We start from the raw sequence: 12,892 nt of genomic DNA, 5'->3' as shown, positions 1-12,892 counted from the left end.
CCTTCCAGTGTATTCCTTACCTGGCGGGCAAAAAGTTCTTGAAGAGAGCTATTTCCGGCAACCCGATTGCTAAGTCTCTGGCACTTCTCTCCTCTGAGATGCCTCGCCATTGGGGTAGTTCCATTCAACTTGCGGCTTGGATGATCAAGAAGCTGACCGCATTTTTGGCATACTATCTTTGGGTCCCCAGTCACAGTATGAGCTACCTGCTTAAAGCTATTCCATGCCTCTGAATGACTTCGGGATCGATCCCAGAAGCTCTTATTCCTTTCACGAAGCTCATTTCCGTGGATAGTTTGAAGCCACCAGAAAATAAAATTCTCTTTGCTCATTTCGGAGTAAACAATCCAGTCGTTTCCGAATCACTCAAGGGAGGAGGAGATCATAGGATGTAATAGTTCGGAGGCTGGTGTTGATTCAATGGTTTGCTGACTGGACTCTAGGTCAGACGGAAAGAGGTCTAGACCGTAGCTACCGTGGAAAGACGACGAGGCGAGGTCGGTGTCTTGAGACATGATCCAAGAGTATGGGGTTTTTATGGGGGAAAAGAAAAAAAAGACTCCCTGAATCTCATAGATTTGGGTGATTTTGCCGGTTATGACCGTCTGTCTACCTAAAGAAATAAAATCTGATACATCGCGCATGAACGCTATGGCCTCCAACTTCTATGAATTGCGATTGGATATGGTGGTGGGAGACATGCATATTTAGCGTGGGCGGACTTTGGACTGTCCAGAGTCCGCCCAAATACCCGGAAAATTTGCTTGAAGGACATGCCCCTTCTCCATTATTATTTTATAAAGGACAGTTTGGGCATCTCATTAAGTCACGTGGTACTGCTATCTCATGCTTTCTAGTCTTTACTCTCCACAAATGATATTTTCAACCTCTTATTGATAGTAATGGTATATATAACTAATTTGATTAATGAATTAGATGTGTAGGCTGTTTTTCTTGGGTATTTGACTAGAACCTGCAATCACCCAATAATGGTAGGAACTAGGAATGAATTAAATATGAGGTGCACCCACGAGATATATATTTCTCTCACTAAAATAGCTTCAAGTCACAGAAGACTGTATACACACCAAATAGTCGCAAATAAGAGAGAAGATCATTGTTCCGTATAAAGTGAACCAAAATACTTGAGAATTTCAACAAATCTAAATGACCGAAGAACAACTGCTACGGCAAAAGGATTGTAGTGACTATGACTAGTTTAAATAACCGTTTTTTATTCTGCTGAATCATCAGGTTATGCGGCAGATTTATGCATTTTTGGGCGGTTTTGGACACTTTTGGACACTTTGGGTAGTCCATGGGCGGACTTGGACGCCATGAGGATGTCCATGGACGGGTTTTGGCGAGGTCTAGTCCAGACGAAGAACCTCCGGACGAGGAAACAAAAGCACGATTCGCAACCGCCATCGGTTCATTGATGTATCTGATGGTCGGAACGCGGCCGGATATTGCGTTTGCGCTGGGCACGTTGAGTCGCTTCACGTCTCGGCCACAATCGCACCACCAGGTCGCCCTGCAGCGATTGCTTCGCTATGTCAAAGCCACGCAATGCCATCGCATTACATACCGCAGTGGTCAGTTGATCGGATACACAGATGCCGACTTCGGTGGCTCCGTCGTCACTGATGGGGCATACTCCACGTCTGGCTATGTGTTCCAACTTGCAGGCGCACCAGTCTCCTGGTCGTCCAAGAGACAGGGGGAAGTGGCCACGTCTACGACTCATGCCGAGTACATTGGGCAATACAATACCCTTCTACACCTGCAGTGGCTCCGCACCTTCCTAGCAGAAACGCAAATGTATCGGTCCCCGGTCACCAACATCATGGCTGACAACCAGTCCGCTATTGCCCTTTCGCGCAATCCCGAGTTCCACAAACGGACCAAACATTTCAACGTGAAATTCCATTATCAGCGAGCAGTGCTGAATGCTGGCGAGATTGGTCTTCAATATGTTCCTACTGAGGAACAGGCCGCTGACGGTCTCACCAAGCCGTTGGGACCTACGGCTTTTGCCAAGTTCTGTAGTCTTCTAGGAATCGAAGCCTTGGAGCCTCGGAGGCAACAAACGTGACAGCGCAGGCGCTTTTTTCACTTTATTTTCCCACGAAGGTTTTCGAGTGGTTTTACCGAGGCTTGCCTGCACAGCGTTAATCCAGTAACGCCTTGCCAGCAAAGCGATCCTGAGGGGGAATGTTGTGATATCAGGCTGGTGCAGATCAGGAACCAAGCCGCACCGTCGGAATTAGCTCCGAAGTGTCTATACAGACGACCAAGTTGATTTCCAATCAACTTGGCTAATTGTTGTATATATAGGCTCATGTATCCCTCTGAAAGAACAAGTCAATTCATACCTCTGAACAACAACACGAACTGTTCCTACCCAGCTGCTCTTGTTTCGATGTGGAATAGACAGAGAAATTATTCTCCTGCAGCATATACTTCAGGTCTTCTACTGATTGAAGATAATCGAGATCTCGGAATCAAGTTGTACTTTCTTTTCCTCACTCAGTTCTTTTAGCTTGGCCATATCCATGACTCGGCGCACAAAATGAATATGTCGATCGGTGGTCATTTGCCCGATGTTTCTTCGGCACTTATAAGAAGACAGACCTGCGCAGACGCCGTCATGGAAACTTTCGACGATAGAATTCCAGGTAATAAGTTTAGCTCGTATGCTGGCGGTGTTGTCTGCTTCGTAAAACTCGGTCCAAACTAGGCCAATTTGTTTCCACAAGGCAGAAAAAGCCTTTACACTACGTGGAGAATCAATTAGCCTTTGGGAGCGAAATCAGTAGCACTTCTCAACTTACACCCGAACCGTTTTTAAACTGTTTCCCAGCATCCTATCTCTCCACCTCAGCTGTCAAAGCACTATTTCATTGTCCTGTATCCTTTGATCTGCGTTTTCTCTTTCGCGCTGTTCTGTTTGTGCTGCACTCGTTGAGGCCATGTTCGCCCATAATTCGTTACGACAAGCGGTCTCTTTCAGTGCGGATACGGCTTCTTCCAACTATTTAGTAAGTGAACCCAATCCCAAAGATCTCCGAAAGGACTTACCCATGATTGACTTCCTATGTGGCGTGCTGCCTGTTACTCCCAATGATACGGCCAGCTCCACTCGAAACCGATCCATTTCTGGAATAGCATAGTTTCGCTCTAAAGACTCAACCCTAAGTTTTAGTCTTTGGTTTTCTTGTTCCTTTTCATCCATCTCTTTCGATAAAGCCAAGATCGCACGTCGATAATCGTTGAGTACATCTTTAATGCCTTGGATAATTTGATCTGGACCGGCAAACTTCGGCAGGTCGACAAGCCCACGGGGGATTTTAAAGATGTCTTGGTTCCGCATGCTAGTCTTTGGCCAGAATTCTGGACCCGACATATTGTAAGACCTTATCACCCTTGCACCGTCAGGCTTACCTTTTATTATCAACGTTTTGGCCAGTACGTGGCCGCGCGAAGTTCTCAGCACCCCCCTTGCATTGCACCGGAAAGGAGAACCCGTAGGGCATGCATCACTGCATCGCTGTTACCGGATCTCCTACCATCCTTGCGGATATACCTACCACGGCAAAAGGTACACCCCGTGCTTAATGTAGAATATGGTAGCGGGGTTTCATGAGTATCCGTGCACTTTTGATTCGTCCCCGCATAACTAAGCGTGATTAGAACGAACGCAGCACCTCTCAGTCTGTCAATTTGTAACTGGTTCGGAGCTCCCCACACCACCAGGGGACCAATAGATGTGCAGAGAAGTCGGAGGGAGCCCTCGCTCCTTTAAGGCATTATGTATCAGAATTAGGATAAGCATACATGACGTCAATGTAATGAAAAAAATAATGGGATACTTACATGGCGATACAAAAAGCAGATCTTTAGCGACTGTTGGTTTTCAACAACGTATGTGGCCACGATTAAGCTAAAAGTAAATGTGCGAACGGGGTGAGTGAGTAATGGGCGCGAGGCATCGACCAATCAGACAACGGAAATTCTCCCCTAGGCGTTTACAGAGGTTCTAGGCGTAGCTTCAAGTTCGTAGTTCTATTAGACGGTTTTTTGCCAGTCGTCAATACTCTGTTTATTCTACAAGCCTCAGCAAAGCTCTGGGCAGGAGAGGCACTAGTTGTAGCAAAATCCCAATTTCTGGGAGCCCCACTTTATCTACTTTTGTTAAACTCCAAGCTATTTCATTGTGGGTACATCTAATACGTTGTGTGGCCGAAAACGGAAATCCGGAAGGCATCTTAGAGTTTATATGACACCATATCACTCTACTTGATGGGGTCTAGAACTCGATTAGCCATGCTTGACGACAGAGTAAGTAAGTGGTATAAAGGAGCTTTTAATTGCGCTTGGTAATCCATGCCTCATACCCTCTGCTATTCCCCAATCCTCACAATTAATAGATGGGTCTCTATCCCAGCAAATAAACAGAAGTTAAATAAGGATTTGCTAGATCCTCCAACACGAAATGGCTAAAGAAGTTGAATTTTCATTTATGGGAGGCGAGGTCCTCGCTCCAGGAAGCGAAATTAAAATCCATACCCCTCGACCAGTTAGTTGATCCTCAGGGTGCACGGAGTGCTGTCATTGTTACCAAAGACGGCCGGAATATTTTTGCCCCTGTCATTGTTGACGCACCACGATCAAAATTTGTACTGGTGACATTGGCCAAGGGAACTTTTACGTGCAAGTTGATGAGTTACTGGATAATAAGGGGGAGGAGATTTTGCATTAAAGGCTACCAGTTGGCTTCCATCCTTTATTGAACAATGTGCCAGATTTTTCGCGTGTTGTGTATGCCTCCTATATTGCAGACAGCAAGGAGGCAACCCAGAAACTCTTGCCCGGCGTCACCGCTCCATCTGGCTTCCAGTATGTTGCATTCGTCCAGGCACTTAACGATCAGGATGACAGCCCTGTGTCCTTGGCCTTTAATGAGAAGGGCGAACAGATCGACGGCAAGTCTATTTTGGAGAGATTCCATCAGGGCCAATTTGCGAAGTTTGGACGTCTTCATGAAATCCTCCGCCGTAAAATTACAAATATCCGCGCAAGTCAGGACATTAACGTTGCTGTTTGGCCTGAGTTTGAACTTGACCTCACTGGATACGACAAACCGAATGAAGGGGAGATCAGAGAGCCTCCAGCAGCTGCACGCGCGCTCATTGCCGACGCTGTGAACGTTAGATCTGCCATAGTCAAGGCTATGAAGGATCTCGGCGTCATGGTGAAAGAGACCCCGCCAGAACAATTGTTCATATATGTCTCACCCAATGTTTCTCAGCTCCCTAATATTGAGCAGATTCATGGTGTTGGTCAGATAGTCTTTGACGACCGCACCGGGGTTAACGACCTTGCCGACTCGGAAGCAATAGGACGCGCAGCTCAAGCGCAAGCCCTCGGATATACCGGACAGGGAGTCCGTGTTGGTGTCTTTGAAGCCGGACCATCCGATCTCACATGCCTTACATTTGACGGCAGATATACAGAGAACCCTGAAGGGAATGACCACGCACGACTGACTAGCGCCGTTATCAAGAACGCTGAGCCAGGGAAGCCGCATGGCTACGCCCGTTACTGCTCCCTTTATTCCGCAAACAGCTATGATAATGATGCATTGCAATGGGCCGTTACTTCACCACAAAACTGCACCGTCATTAACCAAAGTTTCCACCGGCCCAATGAGCAAAGCAGCGCAAATCTATCCTTTGATGACATTCTAAAAGACCACCTCGCCACACAATGGCCTTTCCCTACAATCGTGCAATCTGCAGGGAATGTCAGCCAGGCGTCCCAGTATGTCAGTCCGAAGGGGTTCAACACCATCAGCGACGGAAGCCACAACGATACCGCGACTGCGATGGCTGGCAGCTCAGCGTTCAAAAACCCAGTCTCTCCCGACCGGGACCGCGAGCTTCCTGAGTTGGCTCCCAATGGTACCAGCATTACTGCTGTGGGATTGACCATGTCGGGCACTAGCTTCGCAGCCTCGGCTGTGGCTGGTACAGCCGCTCTGCTTCAGGACGTCAGCTCGACATTGAAGTCATGGCCCGAGGGATGCAAAGCTATCCTCCTGGCCAGCGCTGGTCCCACTGTCACCGGTGACACTTGGGCTGAAGATAATATCCAGGGTATTGATCAGTCGGATGGGTCTGGTGCTCTGAATGCCGAGATAGGTGTCTTAATTGCACAGCAACGCCGAGGGAGAAATTTGCCACCGATTCCACGTGGCTGGGATGTCGGTTCCTTACAGGATGCCGATTTTGGTAATCGGTCTCTGTCCAAATTCATCTACAAAGTGCAGGCCCCTGATCCTATCCCTGCCATTTCCAGAAACGTTTATACAGTCAAGGTGGCTCTAGCTTGGGATGCCAAATTGCCATCTAACATTACCAAAATGCAGAGACCAACAACAACATTCCTCCTGGTCATCTATAAAAGCAGCGGCGGCCGTCCTGTTCGGTACTCCGGCTCGTTCGATAACAATTATGAGATTGTCGAATTTATCGCCATTCCAGGAGAAGAGTACCATATCTATATCGCTCGAGCTTCCGGTTCCGGAACCGTGTCGTATGGACTGGCTTGGAACGTCTCGTCACTGGCAGAGATATGTCCTGTCATTATCCCTGGGATGGAATGAAACTGTCAAGGAAAGTGGGGTAGTATAATACACCCGAAATAGTTTAGTTTTCATTTGTGTCGTGATGTCTTTATTTGTACTAGGGGATTCTCCACACTCCGTGAATCGAGACTTTCAGCTCCCCTCTCCCTCCTCACGCAAGCAAGGACACCCCAACGTGTCCTCGCAACATTCGCTCTTTTCATCTTTTCTTCAACCATACAATGCCCTACTGCATCAGCTTGGCATCATAGAAACTTATAACCTCGAAGTCAAGACGCTTGTATCTGGTAAACCTAAAACCTAAAACCTAAATCAGGGTGACGTTCAATTGGTATTCGGTTTTATTTCAATCACGTAGTCGTGACCGTCATAAGTATGTCATAAAGCGGCCTAGTCATAGACTATTTTAGATCCTCCAGGCGATGATATAAATGTGATTCCTCCTTTTCCAGTACCTTAGTTTATGCAGACTACTCGACCAGACCTTTCCATATTCCTAAGAATCTATCCATTCAATACAACATGGACCCGAACCTCCCCCCACTCCCACCTGTTTTGTCGTTGTCAGCCTTGCATGGTCCTGATTCTCAATCCCACCTCTTGCGTCAGGGTTGTTGGCTCACAAACGATCAATCATTGATGGACAAGCCGGGGGACGAGAACATCGAAGATGGCACACTACGAGTTGAGCACACACCCGACGGGATAATCATTAGCGGCGATACGTATTTTAGGCCATATATACTTGCTGACCCAAATCCTGAGGGTGGTGGTCACCACCATGTCCAAAAGATTCATTCTCCTCCTCCAAAGCCCGAGAACGGGATTCTAATTCAAGGAATAAAGTGGTACAACGGTTACCGACGGATCACAAAAATTGACATGGACTCATCCGGAGAAAACTTGAATCTCGAATATGAGCGGTGGTGGTTCAAGCGTGACAAAACATGGCAGAAATTACAGCCGTTCACAGTTGCAATGAGGCGAGTACCTGCACCAAGTGGATATCCCTCACAGAGCAACTATTTTGAGGGCGATGTCATAAATCCAAGTCTCGGCCTAGCCATTGGGCGGATGGCAATGGGCTGGGTGGCAGAGTCATACCGCAAAGTGACAGTGGAGATTGATACCGTCTCTGGGCCCGAGCGACCCTTGAGCGACGGTGGTAACCATGACTGGAGCACAGTTTTCTTTGATATAGGATTCGATCTGGATCTCGTCCGGAGCGATACTGCAGTCCCTCCACCTGGAGATGACAGTTGGTCGGCAGCGGAGCTTCATGCTGCTATGCTGATTTGGCGAGACAAAGTGGACCTTGACAAAGAATGGCGTTATTATATTCTAGCAGTCAAGCGTCTTGATGCTCCGGCATTAGGGTTGATGTTCGACTACAGCTACAACAATCAGAGCACGGATACAAACAAGGTCCCAAGAGAAGGTGCCGCAGTTGGTGCGGACTGGGTTCTACCAGCAACAGGCGACATAGACTGGGGCCAAGTGAAGGGACTTCCACTGGGCAAAGCGCTACCTGTCTATTTTCGGACGGTTATTCATGAAACCGGTCATGCCATGGGGCTACTTCATCCCAAAATCCCACCGGATAATGGATTCATGACGGAAAGTCTGGTTATTGCCAAAGCTGCCACTAATGATGTTCCCTTCCCAAAAAACATCAAATGGGCTTATAGTGATGAAGACTTGCGACGTTTACGGCACTGGCCCGATATCCAAATTCGTCCTGGAGGAACTCCATTTACTGAGGCGATCGACTTCCCCTTGGAAGACAGAAAGGTTGAGATCCAAGGTCTCAATCTCAGTGTGGTGGCTTTTATGACTGAAGTACCAATTGGGGCTCCAGTTCGCATCGAACTCAAGCTCGAGAACAAGGCCTGCACCCCTATCCAGGTCCCTTCCTCCATCAGCCTGAATTCCCCCTTCGTTACTGGGTTCGCAACGGAAATAGGCTCGGGGAAATCAAAAACTTTCAGTCCCTTCTCGTTATGCTCAGAAAGCACATCTCCCTTTCAGTCTCTAAACCCCGGCTCCTCTATATTTTCCTCGCTCACACTGTTCGGCGGCCACGAAGGACCACTCTTTCCACTTTCGAGTCTCTACTCAGTCGCATTCAATATTTCCTGGCCATTATGGACACCAAGATCGGAAGCTCCTTCGATTGCGTCCGTGTCTGGCACCAATACTGTGTTTGTTACGCCCCCTCGTTCCGCCTCTCATTCGAAAGCCGCCCATAGACTATTCGCAACAACAGACACGCACCTGGTTCTCGTGCTTGGAGGCGACTCCCCACACCTCGAAGAAGGCCGCAAAGCAATTGACATCGCGCTCCAAGATAACGCTTTGCGGCCACACTGGGCTGTTATCAAGGCCAAGAGGCTCGGAAGGCGTTTTATGGAACGGAAACCGGACCTTCGGACGGCTCGTCAACTAGTAGCTGGAGGTAATGTAGTTGCAACTCGACGTGAAAGACAAAAGCTAGAGAGCTTAGGCATTTTATTGGATGAAGTCCAGATTGGCGTGAATGAAAGTGCCTAGGCGGCAGCACAGGTCAAGTGTGAGTTTTCGAAGTGGTTTCATTAAGGTGTCCATCCGTAAATGTCTTCAGCACAGCAGAAGTTGATCGTGAAGCAGGCCAATATCCACTTCCTTGAATCACTCCCTTCCACGACACATTTACACAGTAGGACGGACAGATGGATGGATGTCTTCATTTACCATGACCCCTCACCCAAGTGATGTTGAGATCACAGATAATGATGATGAGATAGATTGAAGTGCGTAAAAGGGCAAAAATGAGAGAATACATGGAGTATTTAACAAATTCAGGTCGTAAGTCCACGAAGAGATATACAGTTGGTGGTAACAAGCATTGCAGCCTGGATGCCTCCACAGGCGAAAAAGCCGCTTTGGGCGGCGGTTTGGAAGCTCTGCGTGGTTTCTTCGTCAGTGTCCGTGCGGCCACTGCTCAGGTGCTATTGAATGTCCAAGTCAAGTATCTGGCCCGCTACCAAGAGGGTCCTCTGCCGATGGTGATTGGAGATTACCAGCGCGCAAATCCGCGCAGCCTTTACCCGCTAAAGTCTTTTTTTGAGGCACATGCGTGTCCGTAAAAGATTAGGAATAAAGACTCATTTGTGTCTTCACGGAGTATGAGGATATATATTGCTCTGGGTCACTTTGGGACGTGCAGCCCACGGCGATGGGAGCACGCCCAGCGGACCAATCAGGGTGGCGATTGACTGGGATGGGCGTTGATTCCGTCGGCTACTAGGGAGTAGGGACATCTAAAATACAAAATACTAGTTAACGACTAGTTTAGGGAAACAAGATTCTACGCCCCTACAGAGCAGTTCTGTCACGCGGAATATAACCAGGGTTGATCCGTCCGAATACATTTTTGACACCAGAAATACCTCAGAAGCAAATAGAACATCGAAAACCGCTAGGTAACCGTGCCAAGCGCCCAACCACCCATACCAGGGGTTGGTGCGCCCCACCAGATACCAGATTTTCACTAGATACCAGATTTTCTCAATTTTATCAACTTCCCATACATTTTTATACCATACCATGATGCCAAATTCAACCGAAAACATCGAGGATCGAATCCAGGAAGCTGTCAAAGCCTTCCACCAAGCCAAGAAGCCTAATATCGCTAAATTGGCCCGTGATTTTGATGTTTCATCTGATCGGCTCCGGGGCCGAATTCGTGGGCGCCAGTCTAATGCCGACCGCGCTAAATCAACCAGAAGCTTGAATTTAATTCAAGAAAAGGCACTCACTAGCTGGATTCAAATCCTAGATAGTGCATATATCTCACCTACCCCAGAGATGGTTGAAGGGGCTGCAAATTCCATCTTAAAAATGGCTGGTGAAGATCGGGTTGTTGGCCACAACTGGGCATACCGCTTCCTCCAAAGACTACCCCCGGATTGAACTATATCCTCCAAAAACCCAAGGAAAAATTGAGGGTGGAGAGCGAGGATTACGGTGCTTTGCTACTTTGGTTTAATAACCTAAGAGAGGTTATAAACCGGCATCAATTCCTACCACATGAGATCTTCAATTGGGATGAAACCGGCTACCGAATTGGCCAAGGCAAGCAACGTAAGGTTATTACCTCTCGTGCAACTAGCGATATCGCCACTGGGGGTCAATCGGAGTCTATTACTAGCATTGAATGCATTAATGCCGATGGTTGGGTGATGCTACCTTGGTTTCTCCCTAAGGGTAGTCTTCATATGGCGGAGTGGTATGAAAGCATGCCTAGTTCTACCGATCTTCGTATTAAACCTACCCCCAATGGTTGGATTGACGATGAAACTGCGCTTGAATGGCTTTTTTCCTTTGATGCAGCTAGTATAAAACTAGTCCAAAAAGGCAGGCCAAGGCTACTTATGATGGATAATCATGGTTCCCATACAACCTTTGAATTCGTCGATTTTTGCAGGAAGAACTTCATTATCCCACTCTACTTTTTACCCCATACCACCCATCTCTGCCAACCGCTAGATGGTCAGGCTTTTCAAAGCTTAAAACATCATTTTCGTGCGATGAATAATGAGGTTGTGATGTGGGGTGGAAGTGTATCTAAAAAGCGGGATTTTTTTAGGATGATCCTAGAGATTAGGAAGCAGGCTCTCACACAGAGAACCATTCGATCTTCTTTTAGATCTAGGGGTATTTACCCGCTAGATCCAGAGCTTGTTCTTAGTCCTCTACGCCAAAAATATCTCGAAGCTGAAGGGTCCCCCCTTAGGATTTTCACGCCATCTCCCCCCCAGACTTTACAAGCTCTGTCACCAATTCGCCACCAGATACAATTGAGCGGGTTGAAAAGCTTAATACTAAGCTTGTCATTGATATGGAGCATCTACAGAAGAGCGTACAAAGGCATGTTCAACGAAGTATGAATGCAAGTACGCTTTTATCTCAACAGCTTGAATTGGTCAAGGCCGATTTAAAGAAGTCTCGGTCCCACAAATCAGATGCAAACCAGCCGAGAAATAAGAAGTCGATTCTTGGATCTAAGGGCTCAGTGCTATCACCTATATGTGCAAATAGGATGATGGTGAAAAGACAGGATGCTGATTCTAAGAAGTTGAAGCGCTTACAGGCAAAGCATGCCAAGGAATTGGCAGCGCAGCAGAGAGCTCAGGAAGCGAGGGATTTAATTGAAGCTGAGCATGAAGCTTCAATGGCGGCAAGAGATAGTATTGGTGCAAATTGGTATATAGATAGTCATGGTGGTTACATGTAAATAGTATTTTCATATTTGAACAAATTGAAAATCTGGTATCTAGTGAAAATCTGGTATCTGGTGGGGCGCACCAACCCCTGGTATGGGTGGTTGGGCGCTTGGCACGGTTACTAAAACCTTTAATCCACCCTTCCATCTGAGACTGGAATTCATTCACTCTCTCAAGTGTTAATGGGCCAGCGATTCCAAACTGTAATCTTCGCTGGTAAATCCGTTGATACAGCTTCACCTGACTCAACTGGACTAATACGCCAGCACGCACCAAATTAGCCGATTCCTGCATTTCTCGTTCCATCGTATCCCGGTCCGATTTCCAATCTCCAAATGGCTGGAAAATTCTCTGAAACAGGTCTTGTAATATGTTATCGAGGTCCAATCCTGCATTAGATTGCATCATCTTGACCACGTAGTTGGGGTGAAACCCTTGAACCACGTGAATTGGGTGTGGCTCAACATGGACCGTGCGGACTCGTTGCGCTCGAGCATTGCTCACCGACGAGCAGAGGCTCCGAGCCACGGCATGGTCCACAAAACCCCATCGATCGTTTAACAGTTGGGTGCCACACTGGCAAGAGATCAGAATTCGAGGCCGAATGTGCCTTAAACACAGAAGTGTAAGGTCAAACGCCTCAAGGGCGAAATTGCGTTGATTCTCTTCACTCAGCCGATCCATGAAGTCATTAGTAACCATTGGGAACGTATCGAAAACAATGATGTCCCGGATGGTAAGATGCATGGGTCGAAGAACCTCCTGTATAGCTTGTACATAACTACTAACCGGCCCTTACATTTTTTACCAAAATTACAGACCCTCGCATAGCGAGGGTCCGCCAACAATATGCAATACTCCATCTAAATGCAACGTTTCTTTTTAAATTTTACACTTTTACCTTCTCACTACCCACACCACCAAAAATGCCTAAAAACAATAGAGATATAGAGAAACAGCTTCTGCTAGCTCTCGACTC

The 12,892-nt window shown here is 47.3% G+C and overlaps 4 protein-coding genes across 4 annotated transcripts; 3 read left to right on the top strand and 1 right to left on the bottom strand.

Moving 5' to 3' along the window:
* Positions 1-2,887: 2,887 nt before the first annotated feature.
* On the bottom strand, positions 2,888-3,406 carry N7471_010609 (uncharacterized protein; the record flags this gene model as incomplete). The annotated part of the gene is made up of 2 exons (XM_057283328.1): positions 2,888-3,027; positions 3,082-3,406. 2 exons carry the CDS (start codon positions 3,404-3,406, stop codon positions 2,888-2,890), a joined length of 465 nt encoding a protein of 154 aa, XP_057132307.1.
* Positions 3,407-4,326: 920 nt separating this feature from the next.
* N7471_010608 (uncharacterized protein) lies at positions 4,327-6,667 on the top strand (the record flags this gene model as incomplete). The annotated part of the gene is made up of 2 exons (XM_057283327.1): positions 4,327-4,345; positions 4,806-6,667. 2 exons carry the CDS (start codon positions 4,327-4,329, stop codon positions 6,665-6,667), a joined length of 1,881 nt encoding a protein of 626 aa, XP_057132306.1.
* Positions 6,668-7,288: 621 nt separating this feature from the next.
* N7471_010607 (uncharacterized protein) lies at positions 7,289-9,199 on the top strand (the record flags this gene model as incomplete). Its single annotated transcript, XM_057283326.1, has 1 exon — positions 7,289-9,199. One exon carries the CDS (start codon positions 7,289-7,291, stop codon positions 9,197-9,199), a length of 1,911 nt encoding a protein of 636 aa, XP_057132305.1.
* Positions 9,200-9,456: 257 nt separating this feature from the next.
* Positions 9,457-9,774, top strand: N7471_010606 (RNA interference and gene silencing protein; the record flags this gene model as incomplete). The annotated part of the gene is made up of 2 exons (XM_057283325.1): positions 9,457-9,493; positions 9,518-9,774. The coding sequence occupies 2 exons, from the start codon at positions 9,457-9,459 to the stop codon at positions 9,772-9,774; spliced, it is 294 nt and encodes a 97-aa protein (XP_057132304.1).
* Positions 9,775-12,892: the final 3,118 nt, after the last annotated feature.

Source organism: Penicillium samsonianum (assembly GCF_028829775.1).
Source record: "Penicillium samsonianum strain IBT 33392 chromosome Unknown utg000006l_segment0_segment0, whole genome shotgun sequence".
Lineage (NCBI taxonomy): Eukaryota > Fungi > Ascomycota > Eurotiomycetes > Eurotiales > Aspergillaceae > Penicillium > Penicillium samsonianum.
The sequence above is the reverse complement of the archived record's forward strand: the minus strand, read 5'-3'. Positions and strand labels throughout refer to the sequence as shown.